The 26,753-nt window shown below is 36.9% G+C and overlaps 1 protein-coding gene across 2 annotated transcripts in view; it reads right to left on the reverse strand.

Moving 5' to 3' along the window:
• Positions 1-26,753, reverse strand: part of EFL1 (elongation factor like GTPase 1) — a 134,465-nt gene that overhangs the window by 60,515 nt on the left and 47,197 nt on the right. For both annotated transcript variants that reach the window (XM_036843059.1, XM_036843061.1), the window contains exon 15: positions 21,911-22,049. In XM_036843059.1, the coding sequence (XP_036698954.1) occupies positions 21,911-22,049 (139 nt within the window). The remainder of the gene's footprint in view (positions 1-21,910; positions 22,050-26,753) is intronic.

The following is a 26,753-nucleotide window of genomic DNA, read 5'->3' on the forward strand; positions in this document are numbered from 1 at the left end:
ATGTCTGTGGAACATTTTAAAAATGGATACTAGGTCACAAGTAAAATCTCAATAAAGTCCCCAAGATATATGCTGCACAGCTATTATTTGATTCTCTGATTCACCTAGACTTTTTCCATCCTATTTTGCATGCCTACTGTGATTTTTAAAAAAGAAAAAAAAGGATTATCTGTCATAAAAATTATTTAAAACGTATTTCCACCTCTTTAGGTACTTAAGGAAAACTGACAGTTTTCTTTGCCCCCTCTTTTCTCCTTGGCTGCATCCACAGCTTTCCCTAAGCATATTACTTATTATCCACATCTCTGTAAATTATATATATTCATTGTAAAAAAGGAGAACAACAGAAGAGCTGCTAATTTCTAAGATTACTCCAAGCAGTAAAGTTTTCTTTTATAGAAAAGAAAGTTTAAAATTTCATCATTCAAATGTAGCCTATCTAAAACACCTGGAAATGATTTCAAAGTCACTAGTCTAATAGGTATTACTTCCAACCTTACCATTACTGGCCTTTGAAATATAGAAGCTAAAAGCAGACTGACAGATCAAATACTATAGATAAAAGCATTCTGAAAAGCATACAGTGCTATAAAAACATATGGTAGTAGTATTAAAAATAGACTTGGACATGAAATCCCAAACTCATTCATTTCAATGATTCCCTTAAATCTTGACAAAGGCAGAAAATAGTGAGACTTTAATCCAGATCCAGTTCTGCATCTTACCGGGATCATTTCAGTCCAGTCAATTTTAATCAAATTACACTCCATCCATACATGATTAGAAACAAACTGAGAGGTTTTGGTCGAGTGCCACAGTTTTTCTCACAAAGCCATCACGCTCACTTTATTGGAGGACATTTGGAAATTACGTGATCAAATTTGAAAGTAACTTTTCAAGAGTTGCGTGCGGTCTTTCTGACAAGGAATAGCTTTATACTTGTGGCAGAGTTAAAATCTCTGGCTGTAACTAATTAGCTGGTGATAAAATAATCACAATGACAATGGACATGGAATACAAACCATGAAGAATCTTAGACTCTAACACATGCATGTTAACTGAATAAAATATATGGCCTCACTCTCATCCATCCAGGAATATATGGCCAAGACACAGCCAAGAACATGGAAGAAAAGGATGGCTGAAGATACAACTAATGGGATTTTTTTTAAACATCTGTTGAGGCAAAGAAGGTTAGGCACACTGCATCTTAAACTAACAAATACAATAAAACCAGGTGTAGAAATGTATGGAACCTACTAAAATAAATTAAATATAAGCAGATGTACCATTTTGTCCTTTAGGAATTACAAAAACTAGAATTACCCATAAATAATTATTAGTAATCATCATGCTTACTAAGTAAGTGCTTTATGCTTAACTAAGTGCTTTAATAAACATTACCTTATTTGGGTTTCACAACACTATGGGCATGAAGCCCCCACATGAATTGACAGGGGATTAACAATAGTTAATGAATTTGAAAATGTGTCAGAAGAGATTATACACACTCATAGTGCAGTGCCTCTTGACACTGTGTGAGCAAGAGCCCAATACACATCTGCTGAACTGTACTAAACTAATAATATATTCAACAATAATTTTATAAGGCAAAGGAAAGAAGCAAAAAATGAAATGTGTGTGTGTGTGTGCACGCACGAGTGCACGCTGTATAAAGAAAAGCTATGGAAGGATACATGCTGGTTTGCTAGCATTGATTATATCAGAGAAGCAGTTGCAGAAATGAAACTATTAATTTTTGGCACTTCTATACTGTTTGGATTTTTACTATAAGCATGTATTACTTTTGAAACCCAAATGAATGAAATAAAAATTAAAATGTACCAGCTAAATCTGCTAACAAAGGATGGATATAACTTTTAAAACAGAAAACAATTCACATTGTATTTATTTTTTTAAATAAAAGAAAAAGAAAACACCGTAGGATTATGCTATGGTTTGTGATTATTGGATCCTGAAAATTGAATACTGAATTTTATGATCAAATATACTTGCTAGAGGGGAAAAAAACACAGATTCACCAGTATTTATTGAGCACTAACCATCATATGCTAAGCAGTTACCTAATAACTTAGGACTCAGAGAATAGCTGTACTCAATTTATCCACAGCCTTCCTTATTTACACCCAATTAGATCGCCTTCCAGCTTTGCAGATAAGCAACCTTACACTCTGAATATAAATTCAAAGATTACTACACTTTCTAAATATCAAAAGTTTTTAGTCATGAAAGTCTACAGCATTATTACATGTAAGCTCATTTAAGTTGTCCATATTCTGCCTAAATTTGGAGGCACTTAGCTAGAGTAAAATTTGGCAAAGCCTTTAGAAAGACTCATTTTTTTCTGGTGTTGTCAACTGCCTATCATGATAAAGTACACAGCATATTTTGCAACTTAAATTCTAAAAAAGGACATTCTTCCCTCTTCTGGCTCATAAATGGTTAACCGTTACTAAATACACCTAGCTTTCAAATTAAGAAGCCAAACTTATTCTTTAGAAATACACATGGCCCTGGACTTCCCTGGTGGCGCAGTGGTTAAGAATCCGCCTGCCAATGCAGGGGACATGGTTTCAAGCCTTGGTCCAGGAAGATCCCACATGCCACGGAGCAACTAAGCCTGTGCGCCACAACTACTGAGCCTGTGCTCTAGAGCCCGCAAGCCTCAACTACTGAGTCCATGCGCCACAACTACTGAAGCTTGTGTGCTCTAGGGCCCACGTGCCGTAACTACTGAGCCCGTGTGCTGCAACTACTGAAGCCCGCACGCCTAGAGCCCGTGCTCCGCAACAAGAGAAGCCACTGCAATGAGAAGCCCGCGTACCGCAACGAAGAGCAGCCCCCACTCGTCCCAACGAAGACCCAACGCAGCCAAAAATAAAATGTAAATAAATAAATTTATTTATTATAAATAAGTAAAAAAAGAATTCTTTAAAAAAAAAAAAGAAATACACATGGCCCGACCAACTGGATGTGCTCACAGAAATCTCTTCTGTGAATTCCTTGTGTGGCTCTCCAACTACTTTCCCACTGGGTCTCTCCCACCTAACTTGGAGCCTACTCTCCTAACTCTAGACACATCGCTGTCGCCAACACTGCTGGTGGCCATGGTGGCTGAATTGAGCTGCTCTCTCTCTGCCTCGCACTGGAAAACTCCTTTGCCTTCATATTTAGCAGGAGTGTCATCTTCCAGAAAGGACTTTAATTGAAAAAGAGTTTACTGAAAACTTATTTGAGAGTCTCCAAGTAACAAAACAAGATAAATGGAATCTCTTCCAAAACTGGGTTTGGTCAGTGGTGCTGTGGGACTGACTGGATCCTCAGCCCCAGCTCAATCCCAGCTCCTTTACCTGAAGGACATTATTCTCAGACGAGATGGAAATTCAGCCTTCCTTCTATCAGGCCAAACTGTTTTCTCAGATTCATTCCACAAGTATTTCTTGAGCACTCACTTAGTTCAAAGCATACTGCTGGATACTGCCAGAGATACAAGGATCAGGTACCACCCTCAAAGAACTTATAGTCTAAGTCTTAAATTGGTTGGATACACAAGTAACATTTCAGTGTTGACTCTTTTAAAGAATGATTTGAAAAACATAAAGGGCAGCCATTAATAGAATTAAAAATAGGATATGCCTTCTAAAACATAAGAGTATCTAAAAATACAGGAAAATATAGTAAAATACGCACTAAAGCAGCATTAAAACCAAGCATAAAGTAAAACAATTAAGGACAAAGTATATCAGTCATAACTAGAGTGACAACAGAATTCACCATCCAAACTAGCATTTACAAAAGTGAAAGGGGGTGCTATTAATAACTTCTCCAAGACAACAGGCATAAACCAGGATGTCCTGAGCAAGCCAGGTGGTGACTTCTCCCTAGTTATAAAAATAAAGTTTGCTTTACTAAGAAAGGCGGATGGAGTTAATGGGTTCAAATGATCATCTTCCCTTCAGAATCTGAAAATCATGAAGCATACTGAAAAAAATGGAAAACAAAATAGGATACACAAAAATATTCTTTCTACAATTTTTGCAAAGAACAAAGCTACAGACTTGTTACATTTTAAAATAAATTTAAATTTGGTCAAATATTGTGAGTTTTAGAAATACTTTTATATCATTTAAAGTGAATATATACAACTTACCTATAATTACACCAGTAAACTAACATCTTCTACTTGTTTAGGTTTTTTATTTTTTAAAGGCAATTCTATATTTTAACATAGGTTTAACATACTGGGTTCAGTTATAAACTTGCCTAACCTCATAAAGGGAATTGTTTTCCAAATTTATTACCAAAAAAAAAAAACTTTGGATATACTAGACTTATGTAGAAAATTAGACTTTTACAGGCCAAACAAATCCAGAAAACAAAGTTACTCAAAAAAATGAAGCTATTTTGTAAGACCTGAAGAGACCAATGTTACATTACTTACAAACTCTTCTACAGCTATGAGATTTCAGGCTGTGAACAGCCCTAAGGTATCCCACATCTGGGCAGATTAATACGCCTACAAATGAAAGACAAACAGCCATACTTACTCACATGACACCCAGCCTACTGTCTACTCCAAGTTCTACATCTCTAAATTAATGCAGGTCCTTGGGAGAGATTAATTCCTGGTGAATACACTGACTATCAGAGGCAACAAAGAAGCAAACCAGAAGCATAGGACTGGTGGTCACGTGCTGGAAATTCAAGTTCTTAGTACTCTGGTCTTCCATTCTCCCTTTCTGATCTGTAGTCCCTCAATTTTCCCATATACAATCTAAAAGCCAAATTGCCAGCAAACTAATGAATAATTGTAATAATAGCTCCTAGAACTTCCATAGACTCTCCTTTACTCCTGCTCAAAATTCTATTCCATCTCTGTGCTCAGAAGGTGCAACTGGGAGGGTAGCACACAGCCATTTCTCTATTCACTTACACGTGCACTGGAACATGTGTCCTAGTAAAGGGCACCCACAGTGTAACAGGTCCGGGCTCAACACCAGAGATGCCCAAAGAATGACGATCCTTGGCCCAGAAGCTTAGAGACACCAACTGAAAACACAAACAATGTAATGGAATAAATGTTCTAAGAGAAATGTATTAAAAGAGGTATAGGAACCCGAAGGAAGGAGCCAGATGTAGCCTACAGAAGGTGGGGAAGGCTTCAGAGAGGCTGCATCTGAACTGGGTCTTGAATCTGAGTTTATCAGGTAGTAAAGGGAAAAAGAACACTTGAAAAGAAGCAGCATGTGCTGAAACACAGAGGTATAAAAATCCTGATATATTCACTGTTAGTGGGAATGTAAATTGGTTCAGTCACTATGGAAAACAGTATGGATGTTCCTTAAAAAATTAAAAATAGAACTACTGTATGATCCAGCAATCCCACTTCTGGGTATACATCCAAAAGAAATGAAAACAGGATATCGAAGAGAAATCTGCACTCCCACGTTTATGGCAGCATTATTCACAATAGCCAAGAACCTAAGTGTCTGTCAACAGATGAATGGATAAAGAAGTTGTCACACACACACACGGATATTATTCAGCCATAAGAAGAAGGAAATCTTGCCTTTTGCAACAGTATGAATGAACCTTAAGAGCATTACGCTTAGTCAGATACGTCAGATAGAGAAAGACAAACACTGCATGATATCACTTAAATGTAGTATATTAAAAAGCCAAACTCAGAGAAACAGAGAATAGAATGGTTACCAGGGGGAATTGGGGAGATGGTGTTTAAAGGTACAAACTTGCACCTAGCAGATAAATAAGTCCTGGAGATCTAAACCACAGCATAGTGATTACAAACAACAAGACTGTATTATAAACTTCAAAGCTGCTAAGAGGCTAGATCTTAATTGTTCCCACCATAAAAAAGAAACGATAATTATGTGACATGATAGGGGTGTTAGCTAACACTACTGTGGTAATCATATTACAATATATAAATGTAGCAAATCCACATGTGTACACCTTAAACATAAACACTGTTAAATGTCAATTATATCTGAAAATAAAATTTTTTTAAATCCTGATGTATTCAGGAGTGGTGAGAAGTGAAGCACAGGGTTTGAGGTGGGGGGAAGCAGACAGTGAAGACTCTATGAGGTATGGATACAAAACAAGCATAGGCTCCCAGGTGTGTGACATCAGCAGTGAGGAAATATGAGGGGGATGGAGAAGGGGGGGTGTCTCACTATCTCACCTCTTTACGGTCTCTCTTTCCAAACTGGGTAAAACTGGCAAAGTCTCACTGTTCACAACTTCTCTCTTCTCCCTTTTGAGAGGAGTCAAGCTATTTCTCCTCCTGTCCTTCCCAACAGTTTTCTTTTCCCCCCTTATAAAATGAAAGACCTGGGTTCTAGTTTTAACTCTCACTACCCAAGCTTAGAGGAGACCCAGTCTCTCTCTGAGTCTCAGACTTGCTTTTTATAGGAAGAAGAGACCGGACTACATGAACCATGAAACTCAGGACTCAATAAGTAGAAATGCCAAAAATCATTATAGCATATTTTCATTTTAACAATCATAGAAAGTGAGGAGAATCAGTAACAGACATATTCTAAATAATCTCAGCTACACAACGGTACAGGACACAAAATCTGCCTACTAGGGGATGGCTGGGATAGTGTGATTTGCTATGCAAGTCAAAACCACCTCACAGTTTTCTCATCTGCAAAATGAAGATAGGAAATTCACACTCAAGTTTGCAGTGAGACTTAAATAAGAAAACATAAACAAAACCAAGTCACTGGACACCTGGCATGCAATAGGTGCTAAGTAAATATTGGTTAAATCTAGTTTGATATATTATCTTTCAAGTACATTTATATATGTGCCATCTGTATTAGTATCAGTTAACAAAAAATATGCAAATACAATGACATTGGTTGTGTAAACTGTTTAGAAAGTGAAATTATTATTTTAGAAAAATTGAAGGCTTCTAATTGCATGGGAGATCAGGATATTAGAGGTATTTTATATGCTGCTTCATTGCCCACTAAGCAGCATACATTTTCATAGTAATGCTTTCTTCAACTAGAAACAACCCAAGGAGTCATAACTCAATTTCTAAGGTGAAGAGGAAACCAAATGGAAAAAAATATACAATGAAACAATGCCTTTAGTATTTGGAAGAGAGGTAGGAGGGGCAGGAGAAAGAAAGAAAGGGCCAAAATAAATTTAAATTACTGCTTTGAAATCATTCTTCATGTTCAAACAGCACGCTAAACTAATTTCAATTTCTTTATCTTACTGATTCAGACATCTCAACCTCTGATAATAAAAGACGCCTGCCTGCATGTTTGCAAGACTCTGGCCTGCACAAGAGGGTATAGTTCATAGTGCCTACACAGAAGAATCCTATTTGTGTTAACAAACTTCAGTCCAGCAAAGCACAAAACCTACTCAGCACTCATATGCCCTTCACCCAACAGCTTAATACTGTTTATAAATAGAAAGGCACAGGCTACAAATTTTACACAGGGGCTCTGGCGCAGAGCACAGGCTCATGCACGCGCTCACACACAGACACCCTAGTCTTTGTTCCTCTGTTTTCCAATATGATGAAAATCCATGGGAAAGGCTGCCCCCTTGTGTTCATCTCAGTGAGGCCGTGGGCCTTGCTAGAGCAGGAACAAACTGGCCGCAGACGCCTTTCAATATCCCCTGATGGCTTCAGAGAGCAGACTTATTAGCCCACTCGACCTCTGCCCAGAAATCTAGGCTGGTATAAATGATGATCATCGCTTGGGCTTTCAGAGAAAGTGGCACTGCTTCTGAGTTGGTTCAAGTCCAAGAAAACCATTCTGGACCTCTATTAAGGCACAGCCATGTGCAGCTGGTCCTTGTACATACAAAGAGGATGAGAACCGCTTTTACAACGCTCCTGGTTGTTAGAAGAGACCTTTAGAGGGATGGAATTCCTATCTGTCAAATGGCCTCTGGACCTCTGGCTTTCTGAATGACACCTAGAGAAATCCACAGATAGGAGGAAGGGCAAAGAGGATACTGAGAACAGCATAGCAACTAAAAGAGGTAGGAGAGCCCAAGATAAGAGCAATTAGGAAGGTTCCCGGAAAACCAACTAAGAGAGAAGGAAAGGCTTATCATAAGAGATCGCCTGACTCAACCTTATTTTCTATGGATATGCTTTCAGGTCTGGAAGTCCCCACAAAAGTAGCCAACTTGCCAGAGGTCTCAGCTGGCATACCTAGTGCTTTTTCTCATGTAAGAGGCTACCTTATTGACTAGTATGGGATCAAAACTGTGAAGGGCCTATAAATAATTTGGAAGATTAAATTTAAGCACCCAGCATAAGAAATTTAACCTACTGGATAATATAGAACCAAACATACAGTAAGCATGAAATCCATGTATGTGAGAGAATGACTAAGCTATAAAATTAAGCAAACAAAGGTTTGTCTTTTCAGAGGAAACAACAGTTCAAAAAAGAAAAAAAAAAAACTCCATCTTATTTTTTTTCTTTTAAGACACTCTGGATCCTGAGAAAGGAAGGCTTATCAGAGATATTGATATCCCTTCCTCTCTTCCCCAAATCCCTCCACCCCCAAATCTCAAGTGAAATGCCCAAAGAAAGGTAAAAATTAGGGAAAGGCTATGTCAACACAGGAAAAGGTCTCATCCAAATGCCAGAAAATTTGAAAAATGGAGCTAGATTAAAGGTCACCCAGGCATCCCAGAATTAATTTATGCCACAAGGAGAGCAACTGGTCTCTCCACAAATTAAAAAATAAAAGAGATCCTGGACCTCATAAATACCCCAGAGTAAGAAGGCCCAGGGCAGATGTCTTCATGTCAGGGAAGACCCTGGGGCACAAGCAGTAATTCTGGCTGCTTGCCAGCTGGCTCCATTTGAGACAGCCAGGCCTGGGGCTCACAACAAAAGAGCTTATATGAAAATGGAAAGGGCTTCTCCCCAAAACAGACTGGTATTGGTACAATTTAATGGTTTAAAATGATTTGGTATTAATAAAGTTAGGAGACCAGAACAACACAGAGCTGGGTTAAGTCGCAGCCCCTTCCTTAGCTCCCCCATCACTAGAAATGGCCTAATATGATAAGAATGTCAATCCTTCCCAAATGAACTTGTAAATTCACACACATAAAATTATTTCTTACTATAAAACATGTGTATGTATGAATGTGTGTTTATGCCTGGACAGAAGTTTGGAAAAATACACATTACACTGTATATTCTAAACACCTACAGTGAATACCCCTGGGAAGGTAGTTCACCTAGTATTTTCTATATTTACTGAGCTTTACAGTGAAAGAAGGTGATCGCAACTTACTTCTGTAAATAAAACGTCTCAACATAGATATTTAATCTACTGGAATTAAATAAAATGATCTCAAGTTCATATGGAAAAATAAATGTCCAAGAAGAGCCAAAAAAATTACTAAAATGAAAAGTGATAAAACCAGATTAAGAAAGAATGACTGAAACCATCAAAACCAAACAATACAGACTGGCAAATACATCAGAATAGAAAATAGAGCCCAGAATCAGACTACTATAGTATTTGTAGGAATCTAACAAGTGACAAAAGTAGTAGTAAAACTTGGGGGTGGGGGGAAGGTTTATTTAATAAACTGTGATGGCACAACAGTTATGCATCTGGAAAAAAAAAACCTGGAATATCTGGCCTACGGGTAACCTGGTCCATGCCAGAGCTTGGCTGGGCACACGAGGGTTATGTAACATAAAACGGTCAAAGAACAACGCAAGAAAGAGTACAACAGCCAAAGTATGGTAGAGAATAAGAGAATTAAACAAAAAAAGAAAAAAGAAAAAAAAAAGAGGAAAAGTATCAATGGAGCTTAAGTCCCTACAAATCACACCTCTGAGAATATGGTACAAAATAACACGTGGGGATAGACAAGCTCTCTAGGCTATGAGGCGATTGAGTTCTGCCTTCCCTTGGGAACTCCCTTAGCTCAGGAGGCTAGAAACGGGCCTCAACTGGCGCCTGGAGGCAATTTTGGCCTTTACGAAGCCTAGAACAATGCTCTTCTCTTGACTGGACCAAGGCACACAGAAAAGAACAGAAAAAGACTCAATATCTCTGCTTCTCCAACATCAAAAAGCCTTTTTCAGCCCAGAATATGCCCTCTGAATCTCCCAGAACACCTGGGATACACTGAGTGCAAGAAGGAGCAATTCGTTTCAGTGTCTACATGAGCCAAATGAAGAATTTCCAGTGATAACGCCACCTTGCCGCTGGGACCCCGGATGATCATATCACATTAAAACATCACTATCCTGTTATCCTTAAATGAGAAATGCTCAGACCAAGCCAGGATTTTGCTCTCACCTAAGAAATTCCAGAATAATTATGATGAAAAGCAAATGTGTTCGCTTCTAAAGAAATGTTTTCCACACTCTTCCTTTTGTACCTGAGAACATTTTAAACTTTGAAGAAATAAATGATAAACCCCAAGTAGCTCTGGCTGCTCATGTGTTCTCTCACCTAAGCTCAGTGATCTTATTATTTGATTAATTCCTTCAACCAATATTCACTGAATGAAGTGTAGAGACTTATGAGGCCCAGTCCCCTTAAGGTATTTGCGGTCAGTCCCCTGCCCCCCAAATTAGCTTGTGTGACGTGTTAGGATGGTATAAGCTAAGTGCCCACCACTGAAGGAGAAAGGGACTTCCTTCCCTAATAGAAGGTGTACTGGCTCTCCTCCCCACCCTATAAAACTGGAAAAAGGCCAAGTGCTTTTTAAAAGACCACCATATATTTTATTCCAGGGCAGAACCTAGTTGCTTTCAGCTTCTACTGCTCTTAATACAATTCCAGAGATCCAACTAAGGATTTACCTTACAAATGACAGCTTAAAAAAATTAATATATTTCTTTTTATTTTAAGAGAACAAATTATACTGCTATTTTGTGGTGTGCTTTATATTTATTAATCACTATATTTTCAGGATAACATTTCAGAAGAATATATAACTATTTTTGTAGTTAAAACCTTCTTGCAAAAAAAAAAAAAAACAAAAAAATCAAAAATCAAACCTTAACTCTGAATCTACCCCGAACAGCTCATGGCTTTGTTGACCAGGCACGTGATGCGGCCTCTCACGGAGTATCTGGGACACCACCACCCGTCTGCTTATGTCTTCGCTTTGTGTTCAAGCTTGTATACATGCTTCTCAATAGAAAATTCTCTACCTCCTCCAACTTGCAAGCCACCGCCTTCTGCCTCAGCCACTCTTCCTCCTCTAAAACATACACTTCTGGAGTCAGGCTCCGACCCAAATGGAATGGAGTTCTAACATCCATGTTGTCAATTCAGAAGTTTCAAGAATTCACCCTTTCTGCCTTGCTTCTCCGGGAAACTGATTCCTTCTATCATCTCTACTTACCTCAAGTTTTCTCTTGAAGAGGTTACCAGAAGTTCTGATTCTTTGTTAACTCTGAATAACTAAGGATGAGAGGGAGACTCAGAGAAGTAGTTTCAGTAAGAGCCAAAGCATCTGATTTCTTCTCTACCTACATTTTTTGGAGGACATTTTTCAGACAGACTTCATAAGAACAACAGAGTACTTTCCCCAGAATGTTTATGGCAGCCAACTTGAATTTTTCAATTAGATTAAAAGAGTTATGTTTAAATAAGTGACATGCTAAATTAGAAAAGTGTTCTTTAATCTTCACAATTACGTGCTTCACTTATGATTTATTTTCTTAACAAGTGTGACAACTGGCAGTCCATTAATTAATGATAATATTTCCCATGGAAATCAATGGTAATAACCATGTTGCTTAATTAACATGTTGCCTTGTGATATTTTCTGAAACAAAATAAGAGGCATCATCCTGTTGCTTCCCATTATCCTCATCTGCAAGATGAAGTGAAAGATCACAGTAAGTACCTTGCCCAAAGCTACAAAGCTAAAGGGTTGCTCGGCTGGAATTTTAACCCAGAGTATCCTATTTCCAACCCATGTACTTCGTACCTCTCCACTCAATTCAACAGGATAAATTCTATAAAACAGCACCAATGGTGTCAAAGAAAGATATTAACATGGTCTTCCTTTCTGACTTCAAAAAAAAAAATTAGATGATATTTCAGGTATAAAAAAGGTAAAAAGAAAAATAAAACAGACAATATAGGCTCACTATTCACCTGACAAAAGAGAATATTACCAATAATTTTTACCCCTCCCAATCACATCCTCTCTCAAGGGAACTACTCTGTTGAACTTGCTGTTTATCTTTTCATGTATTTTTTTGTATTACATATGTATCTGCTTCTAAACAATATACAATATTTACATGTTTTTAACCTTTACATAAATGGTTGACAACTGGCTTGTTTTTAAAATGCACTATTTGTGAGACTGACCCAAGTTGATATTTATAGTGTAGTTCATTTTCATCCATGTATAATATTCTACTTTATGACTGCACCATAATTTACTTATCCATTCTTCTGTCAATGGATAATTAGGTGGTTCCCCTCCCCCCATTTTTTTGCTATCGTAATTAGTGCTATTATGAAAATTCCTGTACATGTTTCCTTGTTTGCAAGATTTAAAAGTTTCTCTAAGATATAGTCCTAAAAGTGGAATTGCTGTGTCTTGCCGTCACCTATTCTTCAAAGTGGTGTACCAATTAACAATTTACATCAACAGTTTATAAATGTTTTCACTGCTCCATCCCTACAACACAGGATACTGCCAGATTTTAAGAATTCCACCATTCTGTTATAAAACAATATCTCATGATTTTAAAATACATGCATTTCTTTGATTACTTTCACATCTAATGGGTCTGCCACATTTTAGGTCATACTAGAAACATGTTTCTCCCTCCAACATCACACCTTCCTCTAAACCACATACTTCATCTCTTCTGAAAAGACCAAAAGAGATGTCGAGCCTTCTTAATTACTGCCACCACTCAAAATCCATAGTTACTGTTATCACTCAAAATCAGCTTCCTTCAAACTATCTTCATAGTCTTTGCAGAAATACCTTTCTTCTTGGAAAAATTTTTTAAAATTCTATTTAACCATTTACCCTCTCCCCCAAGACTATAATAAATATCTTCATAGCCAAATCTTTGTGTACAATATTAATTATTTCCCTCTGAATCAATCCCTAAAGGTAGCACTTTTGGGTCAAAGGATATGATTATTTTTCAAGATATAATTATCTTTAAAACTCTTGATATACAATGCCAAGTTGTACTCCAATGGATGGTATCAATTTAGGGGTATAAGAGAGTATCTTGACAGTCAGTCGTCAGCTGGATAAAACCAAATTTGGCCTTGTCAACAAGACTATTGTGTGAATCATCAAGGATTGCTTCCCAAATTTCATTTAACCATTTACGGAAGTCAAATTATTTCCCCATTCTGTCATGCATTAAAAATACTAAGAAAAGAGGTCAAAGGTCTCACCATCAGCTTCTTAAACTTGACCTCTGCTTTATCCATTACCACCTACGCTTTCAGCTTCCTATATCTGACATTTGATCTGTCAGTATCTTATGAGTTTAGCTAAATTCCAGGCTCTGGCCTCCCCAGTGCTGGCATGACAATTATACAAATAATTATTCAACTCACAAGTGTGATTCCAATATCACTTGAAATGGAATATGACTTGTAGTACGTTTACTATTATGTGTAAGTTCTAAATACAGCTGCTCACTTTTTCAACTATTGTATCTGAAATAGGCTTGGTAGGGCCAAAGACAAATGGAAATGAGGAAATTGCAACAAGCCTATGAGCTGAGTTTACATGAGGTGGCTCAATGACAGGTGAGCCTGCCCCCTCCCGGCCAACCAGGTCTCAGTGGTTATTTCCTCCACGTTTAGACCTGGGGCAGCTGCAAAATGTCTAACAATAGCCAATATATAGTCCCTCTATGACAGGCACTCGACTCAGGCCAATCTTATGTTTCCATGTCTGAGCAATACTCACTGGACTTCCCATCTCCGTGTCTTCCCAAAGCCTCACTGCAATCCCATTTATTTCAGTCAAAGTACAACCTGATGATCTGCTAACAACTGCTCACTATGGTTTCTCCATGCATTATCACACGCTTCAAAATCTTATTCCCTCCCAAGCCTTCTTTACTCTCACCAGCCGACCATGTTTTTTACACTGTTGAGTTGAGAGAGGTTATATTCTATATACCACTAACCATTTGAACATTTTACTGCATCCCTCATCTTTCCCCTTTCACTACCTCTTTTTCTCTCTGAAAAACAGCTATTATCAAACTCTATTATACACACACACACACACACACACACACACTTTCCCTCTCTCTTTGCCTTGACCCAACCACTCCTTCAAACCATTAACCCGTGTCGCACCTTTCTTCAACTGAAAAACTTCAGCAAAAACTGTTTCAATTACCTCTTCCTTTATTTCCTGTGACAAGCTGGTCTCTATTTTATAAGTGCTATTTAAGAGTAAAAGAGGACTATCATATTTGGAGACGGAAGGGAAAAAAATTCCCATCACATAATCATTTGTTCTCGTATAATATCTAGAGTGGCAATAAGCTTATTAATAGTCAATTCTTAGGTTATGAAGCCGTATTAGTCTATCTATTCAAAAGAAGTTATGTAGTTTTAGCCAGTTACTCCAGTGAGTGAAAATGAGGATTCAACAGACACATCTTAAAATAAGCATTTTACTAAACCATATGGTAACAATTCGATCTTAGGTAACAGACAAGAGGGCTCCAGCTATCTCATAACCTGCTCAGCTGCCTTAAGGACTAAAGGGATCAACAGCTTGTCACATTTAAGTGCAGCTGCAGTACACTGGTTGAAAAATGTTGAATTAGAGTGTGTATAAAAATGTAATGATAAAAAGAATAATGCATATAAAACTAAAGAAATCCAGCCAAAGTTATAAGTAAGATTCAGGCTATAAATACTTTCATTTGAAAAAAAAAGAAAAAAAATGAACCAACTCTTTTGAATAAAAAAGAAAGGGACAATAACAATTGATAACATTATCAAATCACAACTGACAACCAACCAGGTATAGTTGCTTTCATGGTGTTAATCAAACTTCTTAAGGGCCAGAAAATTCCTGTGTCATTTAAACTGTTTGCAAAACAAGAAGCAATGAAAATATCCCCTAATTTGTTATTTCTTCATGCAGCTAGTAGAAAGCTGATATCTAAATTCCACAAATATAAAATATACAAAAAACTATAGATCAGGCAAACTTACAAATACTATAAACACTTTACAGAAAAACTACTAACAAATAGAATTCACTGCTCTATTAACATATTGAAATATACTCATCAAATAGTTTATTCCAGGAATACAAAGCTGGTTTGATATTAGGAAACGTGTTAATGTGATTCACAATATAAGTGGGTCAAAAGAGAAAAACATGTATCATCTGAAAGATGTGGAAAACACCACGTGATAAATCTCAATATCTATCCACATTTAAAAAATTAACCTAGTAAACAGAAACAGGAGGATACTTTATTTTAATTGTAAAGACTATCCAGATCAAATCTCATAGAAACACTAAAATGTTTACAGGAATTCCTATACTATAAAAGGAATAAGACACCACTCTTAAGCACTGTTCTAAGGGTTACAGCAAACATACTTAAACACAAGGGAAAAAGCTATAAATATTGTGAGAAGAGATTATCTCCAAGAGAAAAACATACAAGTTACAAAACAGTAGAGAAAGTGTGATTTTTTTTTTTATTAAAAACATACTACTGAACTGTACACTTAAAAATGGTTAAGAAGGTAAATGTTGTGTCATTACATTTTTATCACAATTTAAAAATATATATACACACACACAGATTAAAAATAAAAAAAAAAAAGACTGGTGGTTATCCCTACGGTAAGAGATAATTCTTATTTAGCTTCCCTGAACTTTTCAAATATATCTCTATCATGACCCACATTATACTGAAAACCATCTTTTAAAAAGAACTTCTAAAAAAAAAATAACCCTTAGAATTCACATATAAGCCTTATGACCTCAAAATAAAAAAGACAAACTTATATATTGAAGAAATAAAGAAAACACAAACATAGAATTGATCATGAGAAAGACAGTCTACCAGATTGAAAGAATCAAACTTTCTATGTGCCCTGCCAAGACGATTTACAAGTGAACTATTTCAAAACTTTCAAAGAAATGATGATTATCACATTCTATAGAAATGTCTCTAGAATAACAATGTCCAAAATGGTAGCCACTAGCAACATGTGGTTACTGAGCACTTGACATGTGACTAGTGTATCTGATGAAGTAAACTTTTTTAATGTTATCCGATTCTAATCTATTTAAATAATGGCATATGGCTAATGGCTACCAATTGGACAGTGCAGCTCTAGAGGGTAGAAAAGATGGACGCTTCCCATTTTGGAACTACCATGACACCAAGAAAATAATGTCAATTTTATTAATAATACAAGAAAAGTCTGGATGAAATACTAGAAAATTGAATCTAACAGTGCATGGAGAAAATATGAAAATGCTCAAGTACTGTTTTTTCTAGAAACACAAGGACATCTTAATAACCAGGAAATAAATATAATTCATGATATCAATTATAGCAAGGAGAAAAGCTCTATAACCTTGTCTTCAGAGGCTGAGAATGTATCAATAAAAATTAAGTATCTATTCCTGATTTTTAAAAAAAACCCAAAACTTTCCTAGCATGATTAAGAGATATGAATCAATAGGCATCAGCAAACCTGAAACTAAAATACTAGGAATATCTTCATTAAAGTCAGGAAGGAACAAGACAGAACAGCAGCTATAACTATTATTTATCATACTTTTATAGGCAATAAAAATAAAAAGAAATAAGACACATAACTCTTAGGAAACAGGAGAACAAATTCATTATCATCTGCAAAGAAAACTTACTAAAATCAGTTGGAACTATTAATACTAAGAAATGACTAGTAAGGCTGCTGGTTATTTACTGATTAAAACAGAGTCTTTCCAAGTGGAAATGCTGATAGTAAGGCATATTTAAAAGAAATTCACTAGTAAGTGAATTTAAAGTATTACAAATGTACTACAAAGGCTTAAGAGTCACAAACTGCTGAGCTTTCCCTTGAAATAATCAAATCAAACCTGCTAGTAAAACCCTTCAATGGCTTCTGCCTCGTCAGTCACCCCACATGACTAAGGAGAACACATACACTCCCTCTCTCCATTTAATCCACACTGATTTCCTATCAACCCAGCAACCAACCACGGCAAAACTAAAGCCATTTCAGGAAAAGGCTAATTAATATTTATTATTTTCTTCATGTTGCAAAAAGAGGAATATCATGTTTCCTCTTAGAATATGTCCCTGAAATTTTTAAAGATTTAACCATATGGAAGAGATATAGAAGTGTGTAAGAAAAGGCTAAAGATTTGGAATCCTAATTCAATTTCCCCTCACATTTTAATAGGCGCCTGTAGCAAACATTTATTTTTAGAGAAACTCTCAGTAGAGAATTGAACAAAAGACTATTGTGTGTTCAACACAGTAAGGTTTCTCTGGTCCCATCTATACCAACTTTTCAAACATCAGGTTGGAATTAAATGATTTTAAACTTTAAATTGACTATTTCCAGACCATAAAATCTAACCACACTTAGTCGGTGTAAGTATTCCAAGTGAGTTATAGCTGAGTTCAAGTGTGAAATCTGCATTTTTCAAGTACCAATAAAGGAACTTTCCTTTAGACTTTACACTGACTTGTTCAAGAATGCCATATAATGTTTTCATTTCCCTCCCCAACAAAAATTTTCATCTGCACCTGATAAATCTGACTTGGTATCATTTCTGATGAAAAGCATATGGGTATCGGTCATATCACTCTACTATTTTCTTATTAAAATGAGAATTGTAACTTTTTCTCTAAGTTAGGAAGAGTGAAAAAGAAGTTTACAGGCCTGCCTGATCACTATGAACATCGCTATGTCTTAATTTGCAATATGTGTCCTACCACGGGCCTGCTAAAATACAAAAGGAAACAAGAAATTATCTATGATTAGTGGTGTGGTCATCTTAAAACATGTCCACAAATTCCTTGACATATCTCCCAGCAAAGGTGGAGTTAGTTCCCTCTCTTTGAGTATGGACCCGTCTTAGCGACTCTCACTTCTTAATAAAGAGAAGGTGGCGGAAATGAGACTGAAGGCTTTAGAGGCTGGGTCATAAAAGTTGATACAGCTCCCTCCTGGCTCTCCCTATTGGGATGCTCACCTGCAGAACCCAGCCACCATGCTGTGAGGAAGCCAGGCGGCCACATGCTCCAGCCCCAGTTCCACTTCCAGAAAAGGTCCCAGCCGACAACCAGCATCAAACAGCAGACAAGTGAGTGAAAAGAGCCTTCACATAACTGTAGCACCCAGGCTTTGAGCACTTCAACCGACACCATGTGGCACAGAGACAAGCTGTCCCACCAAACCATGTCCAAATTGCAGATTCATGAAAAATTTACAAGTGCCTTTGTTTTAAGCCACTAGGCTTTGGGTGGTTTATTATGCAGCAACAGATAACTGGAACATGTAGATTAATTCAACCACATTCAGCCACTCAACTTATTCTTTCCATTCACCCCCTGCCCACCCCCTGCCACAGGAAGACAAACCTGTTTTAAGTAAACAACAACAATGCTGACATAGAAACCTGATAGCTAGAATCCCAGCATTTGTTACCCTTGCTGGCAATTAGCTTTCTCTTGTTCTGTTTGCTTCTCACCTCTTAACATACCAGAATTCTTGGCCTTTTCCTCTGTCCTGCCTTAAACTTACTCCTAGCTTTGAAAGGTTGCTTTTATTAAACACCTGGCTTATGAAACTGCTACTACTGCTACATATGCTCCAGTTTTTTAATCAATAAACAAGTGAAATTTGCCTTACAAAAGGTAATTCTGACTCTCAGGCTAGTAACTAGTTCAACATGTTCTGATAGAGCCACTGAAATGGGTTCTCAACCCAACCAAGTAACCATATCAAAAATGTACTGTTCCTTCTAAGGAGTACTAGGAAGGGAAATATCCTAATAACTAAAATAAGATTTTTCTCTAAAAAACACAAACCTGAAAAGTTAAAGTCTGAGGGAACCTTGGAGATAATCTAGTTCAGGACTTTTTTCAACCAGTGGTATACTGACATAATCCAGGGAAGATTTTCATGACAAAAGTATTAAGAATTTGTATCTTACTCCATCCTCACTGAAATGTCAACCTGCCATAATATAATGGCAATTTTAAACTTGAATTCTGTTTGTACTTTATTTTTACATTTGTATGCATGTATTTTATAAACAAGACGTACAAAATATAATTTTGTTTATATTTTACAGCTACAGCAATAAAATGTATCCATACAATGCTATTTAATGTTCTGTCCTTAAAGTTTAGAATGTATGATAACTATAACAAAAGAAGCCCTGGGAGTCCATAAATAGTCTTCTCAGAAAAAGAAATTAAAGTAGCTGTTCTATTTTTACTATAAGAAATGTTGGTAAAAATTTCTCTAGTCCAAATCATGTGGCAAAACTGAGGATCAGAAAGGTTATACAGTTGGCCTGAGGCCATATAACTAGTTAGTGGCAAAACTATGACCAGAATTTTGGTATACTCATGTTCTCTAGTCAGGCATGAGGCTCCCTTAGATTTGGATTAATAGAAGGAAAACAATTACTGTCTGCTTCAATTCAGAAGGTAAGTCAAAGTGGTTGGCTGGATTCCAACCCCTTCAATGCTACATTTATAATCATTCTGGAAGACTATCTTCCTCCTTAATGTAAAGAAACAGAACCTTAATGAAGGGGCCTCAGGCAACACCAGGGCAACGTGGAGGAAATGTGGCTGACAGTGTGGACTGGCTATTCAAAAGCCATTCACAACCCCAATATCCCTTGCCTTAATTGTAGAGACTATAAGAGACTCAATCCTTGGCTTCCACTGCAGCTAGGGGTGATCACATGACAAAATTACAAAGAAATGAGGATATATACATCAGTCACTAACAGGGCATTTCTTCCCAAATAAAAACATCAGTGCTATGAGAAGGCCTTTGGCCCTTGTGCCCTCTCTCTGCCAGGAATGTCGATGTGATTCCTGGAGATGCAGGAGCCATCTTGGTTCCATGGGGACAAAAGCCACATGCTGAGGATTGCAAACAGGCAAAGAGAAGGAACCTGGCTCCCTGATGACATAGGAGAACCATCCCACCAGCCCTCAACTCTCTGTCCTCTATCTTAAACTTCCTACTGAGTGAAGTTTAAGACTATGCAGTTGGTTTTTTGATTACCTGCAGCTAAATACAATCCTAATTCTTAAACGAAATAAATCTGGCTTTTCTCCCTAATCCATTTTGTCCCAAAGTTGGGTGTCCAACTATCTTATTTTTTTATCACTGAATTTGGTAAATGAATGTTTAATCACCTCCACCACCCTAGCTCGTACCAACACCCCAAAATGTTTTAAAAGATCAGTAAAAGAGAATGAGGCATGTCTCTTTTCTCCAAGACGAAGACAGTTTTAACTTGTAGTAGGTCTCCTGTAGCAGATGGCAGAGTTAAGGGCTGCCTTAGGAGGCAGATGAAAGAGAGAAGGTTTCCCTACTTATAACCCAGCTGACCTCAGTCCTGAACAGCATATGGAAATCTAGAAACAGAAAGAAGGAAACCAGAACTATTGCATGTCAAGTTCCTAACCTCTACTGGGGAAAGAGCACAAACAATGAGCCTTAACTGGAGGGGATACTATAAAAACCATTCACTCAACCCTTTATTCAATACCTTTTCTTTCACTTGAACATTGTGTTAAGAGATCTTCGACCTCACCTTCCATTTAAGAAACAAAATTAATCGAATCAAGAGAAATACAGTAATCCCAAGGAAGGCTTATAAACAAAAATAGGGTGTTTTCTGTTCATCTTCCCATGTCCTTCCTGATAAAATATTTTGCTGGCTACGGAAGCTCGTAAAGTTATATCAATTGTTAAGGTTCAATAGCATTTTCCAAAGGGGTGAAAAGAATGGGTAACACTGATGAGAAGCTAGGAATTCTACTAATTTCATACCAAAAAAACAAAACAACAACAAAAAAGGAATGAAAAAGTTTTAAAAAGAATGTATCCCAGCAAGGGAGCATCAAAATGCTTTGGCATATTTCCCGGACTAAAGTGGACAAAATCCAGCTGTTCTGGACCAGTAGTCTAGATTATTTCTCTAAAACATAAAAAAGAATCCCCAGCCCAAGCAATCACCCAATAAATAGCTCTATAGCTGACAAGGACCCTAAGGGTTCAGAATGGGATACAACATTCCACAACACACTCAGGTTCCTGTGATGATCCAAGGGAAATTCCTTAAGCTAAGTCTTTAGGATTGCACTAAGGACCTTAAAATGTGAATTCTGCACACAAAGAGCAGAAGCCAAGCAAGTAATAAACACTATGGAGATAAGGAGCAGTATTTATGGATATATAATATAAAGCAACATTCAATGGATAAAAAATATTGCGAGAAAATAGATCTTTACATCAGAATAGTTTCCGATAATTTAGAACCAGAAGTGTCTTATTCATCTAGACTGACTTTAATGTGAGCAGGAATTCTCCTTCTTGCTCCCAAACAAATGGAACTCCAGCTTAGGATAGAGCATTCACAGATTACTTTTTTTTTTAAGTAGAACTACCATAATTTACAGCAAGCTATTGCTGTACATGCTAATTACTCAAATGCACTAAGTTAAAGCCTAAGGACACCAGACAAAAATAAACAAACCAAAAACGAGATCAAAGTCATTTCCTTTGAAGACTTCACTTAGTTTGTGTGACAGGTAATCTCTCAGAATGGACTACAGATATAATACATAACACCACCCTACCTAGCACATTTCCTGGAGGTACCTTCTCTAGATCTTCCAGTTCCCTTCCCATCAGAAGATACAGGTTTTCCAGGGTACAGCATGCCATATGGGGGACTGGGGGAAGGTCATCTAATGGAGCTGAGAAGCCTAATGGCACCTAGGCAAAAAAATAAAATAAATAAATAAAGGAAGATAAGTTAGAAGGCATCAAATGAAAAGATTAGTTAATACCTACAAAGTTACTTTTATTCAAAAGTAAGATATAGTGCAGTCATATTTCATGTACCTGAAACGGCATGATACAAAAATAAGTCTCAGTTTATGAATAAATTCTGAAATAGTGAAACCTCTCAAATATTCAAAAATTGTCAAGAATTCCACATAATCATAAGCTTTATGGCTAAGTAATATAAATTCTGTTGTGACCTGGTAGCACCACATTAACTAACAAACAAAAATCCCCATAGCCCTTTGCTAGTATTTACATGAACCATGTCATATACCAGTTCTGGTGACCACTATGCTATTATTTCAACACTCATTATTACTATTACCACTTAAAATTGTAATAATATTATTATAATGCCATGTCAATTATAATCTTATTATAATGTCCTTTAAGCATTCAACAAGGGCTGGTGCTAGTGCTGAGTAAGACATGAAAATGAGTAACTTTGGAAGAGCAGTTAGACGTAATAAACATGCCATGTAATGGCCAAACAACTGCTATTGATATTATATGCTACACTGTTCATCTGGAAGAGAGCATGCTGTGAAATATTAGGGACTCATGAGAAGACACAGCACACTCACATGCAAAGATATACTACAGGGATAAGAGATTTATGAACTCCCCCTACATCATATTTATTCTTATGGAGATACTGTCTCAAATTATTCAAGAGATTGTCTCGAATAATTCAGTGATCTCCATATAAATGCAAGTGCCCTGAAAGCATTTCAACCAAGGAACCAACTTATCTTTGATACCGAAAGGCCCAAGGCACTGTGCCTGTGCTGTGAGGAGAATAAAACGTCCAAGACATAACATATACAAAGATAATTACCATTGCAAACCTAGAGTGAGTGACAAAAAAGCAGTACAGGCAAGTAAATTCATAAAATCTCAGAGGAGGGAGAAGATAATGTGTTAGGGTAGACGTGGAAACTTCATGAAAATGATGACCTTTCAGGCACCTGATACATTTAAATGTACATGTTCTGACTCAGTGACAACTCTGTAGGGGAGCTCTAAAGATAGGGTGGAAGAAATTTAAAATATAAGGATCAAATTGGAAGAAACAGAATTATGCAGACAGTATGATCATTCACTTAAAGCAAACTACAGATAAATTATAATTACTAAGACAATTTAGCAAGATGGCCACAGACCAATATACAAAACTTAATTAACCGTATGTCTATAAATCAGCAATAGAAAATATATATATTTTTAGAACAGTAACTTTTACAATATCAACAAAATATAAGAGAGCTAGGAATTGGTAACAAAAGTGATTAAAGATTTTTATAGAGAAAATGATAAAACTTTAATAAAAAACATTTTAAATGACCTAAATAAGTGAAGAGCTATACCTAATACATTCATGGATAGAAAGATTCAGCATTGCAAAATGTTGACTAGTGCCATACATGTACCGATTTAAATCAATACCAAAGTCTCCACAGGACTTTTCATGGAACCTGACAAGATGACTGTAAAGTTTATAGAGAAGAGTAGAGAGTTAGGAATAAATGAGATACAAAGAAAAACAAGGTAGAGGAATTTGGCCTTTTAGATGTCAAAACATGTAGAAAAGAAGACAACACTGAATAGGGACAGTGACAGACAAACAGAAAAAATGAAGTCTAATAGTCCAGAAACAGACCAATGTACATGTGAAATTTGATTTATTACAGAATTGACAAAGCGGATTAGTGGGTAAAGATAGGATTATTCAATTAATGGTGTTGGAACAACTGGTTATTTGTATGCGGACAAAAATCAAATTGGATCCCTTCTTCATACCACATATAATACAAACACTAACTTAAACATTTAAACATGAAAGGCAAAACATTAAACTTTAGAAGAAAACAGAAAATTTTGTGTCTTCAGTGTAGTCATAATTTTAATTTTCTTAAACAAGTTACAAAAAATAACACCCATAATGGGAAAGACTGATGAATTCAACTACATTAAAATTAAGAACTACTGTCCACTGAAAGACACTAAATAAGAAGTGTGACAAGTCCCAAACTGACGAAGGAATTTGCAAAACTTAAAAATGACAAGGAATTAGTATCCAGAATACACAAAAGAATATACAAACTTAATATCCAGAATATATAAAAATCAATATTAAAAAGTATATATTGTACAATAGAAAATTATGCAAAAGACCCAAAGAGATATCTTCATAAGAGAAAACAAGAATGACCAATAAACATGTTAAAAGAGTAATAAGGAAAATGTAAATTAAAACCATAACAAAACACCATATCATACCCATTTGATTAGCAAAAATTAAAAGCCTGACAATACCAAATTTTGGTGAGGACGTGGAATAACTGGCACTGTTAAACACTGCTGCTGGGAGTGTAGGTCAGAACTACTTTGGAAGACAATTCGGAATTATCCAGTTAAGCTGAAGATACACACAGGCAATTCCACTATGGGCATATTACCTTGAATTTTTTGCAAATATGCACAAGGAAGACGTACAAAAATATTCAATGTAGCATTGTTTCGATTAGCACAAAATGAAAGCAGCCCAAATACATATTGAAAGGAAAATGGATAAATAAAATATTTCTATAATGAAATACAATACAGCAGTGAACAATAAATGAACTACAGGAATAAGCATCAACATAAATTTACCTCACAATGTTAAGTTAAAAAGCAAACTGGAGAGTAACTACAGTAAGATTCCATTTAAACAAAGTACACAAACAGGATATTCTTTAGTGATGCACACATAGGTTGTAAAACTATAGGGAAAAGCAAGACAAGGATGGAGCAGACAGACTAAAGGCAGTCCTCCTATGATCCTTGCCTCCTGGTGTTCACCTCCTTGTGCAATCCCTTCCCCCTCAGTGTGAGTGGGGCCTGTGACTTGCTTCTCACCAAGGGAATATGGCAAAGGTGATGGGATGTCACTCCCACGATGACCTCATGTCACACAAGACTCTGTCTTGCTAGTAAATTCACTGTACAGTCTCCTCTCGGGCCTGATGAAGTAAGCATCCAGGCTGGGAAAGTCCACATGACAGGAAACTGCAGGCAGCCTCTAGGAGCTGACAGCAGCCAAAAGAATCTGGGGCCCTCAGTCTCACAGTTACAAGGATGTGAATTCTGCCAACAACCTAAGGAAGTCTGGAAGCAGATACTTCCCCAGCTGAGCCTCCAGATGAGAATACAACTCAGTCAACATTCTCATTGCAGCTTTGTGAGACCCTAAGCAGGACTAGATAAGCTGCGCTCAGACTCCTAACCCACAGAAACTGTGAGATGAGAGAGCAGAAGCAAGAGAACTACAATTCTGCAGCCTGTGGAAGGAAAACCATATTCACAGAAAGACAGACAAAATGAAAAGGCAGAGAACTTTGTACCAGATGAAGGAACAAGATAAAACCCCAGAAAAACAACTAAATGAAGTGGAGATAGGCAACCTTCCAGAAAAAGAATTCAGAATAATGATAGTGAAAATGATCTAGGACCTCAGAAAAAGAATGGAGGCAAAGATCAAGAAGATGCAAGAAATGTTTAACAAAGACCTAGAAGAATTAAAGAACAAACAGAGATGAACAATACAATAACTGAAATGAAAATTACACTAGAAGGAATCAATAGCAGAATAACTGAGGCAGAAGAACAGATAAGTGACCTGGAAGACAGAATGGTGGAATTCACTGCTGTGGAACAGAATGAAGAAAAAACAATGAAAAGAACTGAAGACAGCCTAAGAGACCTCTGGGACAACATTAAATGGAACAACATTCGCATTATAAGGGTCCCAGAAGGAGAAGAGAGAGAGAAAGGACCCAAGAAAATATCTGAAGAGATTATAGTCGAAAACTTCCCTAACATGGGAGAGGAAATAGCCACCCAAGTCCAGGGAGCGCAGAGACTCCCAGGCAGGATAAACCCAAGGAGAAACACGCCAAGACACATAGTAATCAAACTGGCAAAAATTAAACACAAAGAAAAATTATTGAAAGCAACAAGAGAAAAATGACAAATAGCATACAAGGGAACTCCGTAAGGTTAACACCTGATTTCTCAGCAGAAACTCTACGAGTCAGAAGGGAATGCCATGATATATTTAAAGTGACGAAAGGGAAGAACCTACAACCAAGATTACTCTACCCAGCAAGGATCTCATTCAGATTCGATGGAGAAATCAAAAGCTTTACAGACAAGCAAAAGCTAAGAGAATTCAGCACCACCAAACCAGCTCTACAACAAATGCTAAAGGAACTTCTCTATGTGGGAAAGACAAGAGAAGAAAACGACCTACAAACACAAACCCATAATAATTAAGAAAATGGTCATAGGAACATACATATCGATGATTACTTTAAACGTGAATGGATTAAATGCTCCAACCAAAAGACACAGGCTTGTTGAATGGATACAAAAACAAGACCCATATATATACTGTCTACGAGAGACCCACTTCAGACCTAGGGACACATACAGACTGAAAGTGAGGGGATGGAAAAAGATATTCCATGCAAATGGAAATCAAAAGAAAGCCAGAGTAGCAATACTCATATCAGATAAAATAGACTTGAAAATAAAGAATGTTACAAGAAACGAGGAAGGACACTATGTAATGATCAAGGGATCAATCCA

Source organism: Balaenoptera musculus, chromosome 2 (assembly GCF_009873245.2).
Source record: "Balaenoptera musculus isolate JJ_BM4_2016_0621 chromosome 2, mBalMus1.pri.v3, whole genome shotgun sequence".
Classification (NCBI taxonomy): domain Eukaryota; kingdom Metazoa; phylum Chordata; class Mammalia; order Artiodactyla; family Balaenopteridae; genus Balaenoptera; species Balaenoptera musculus.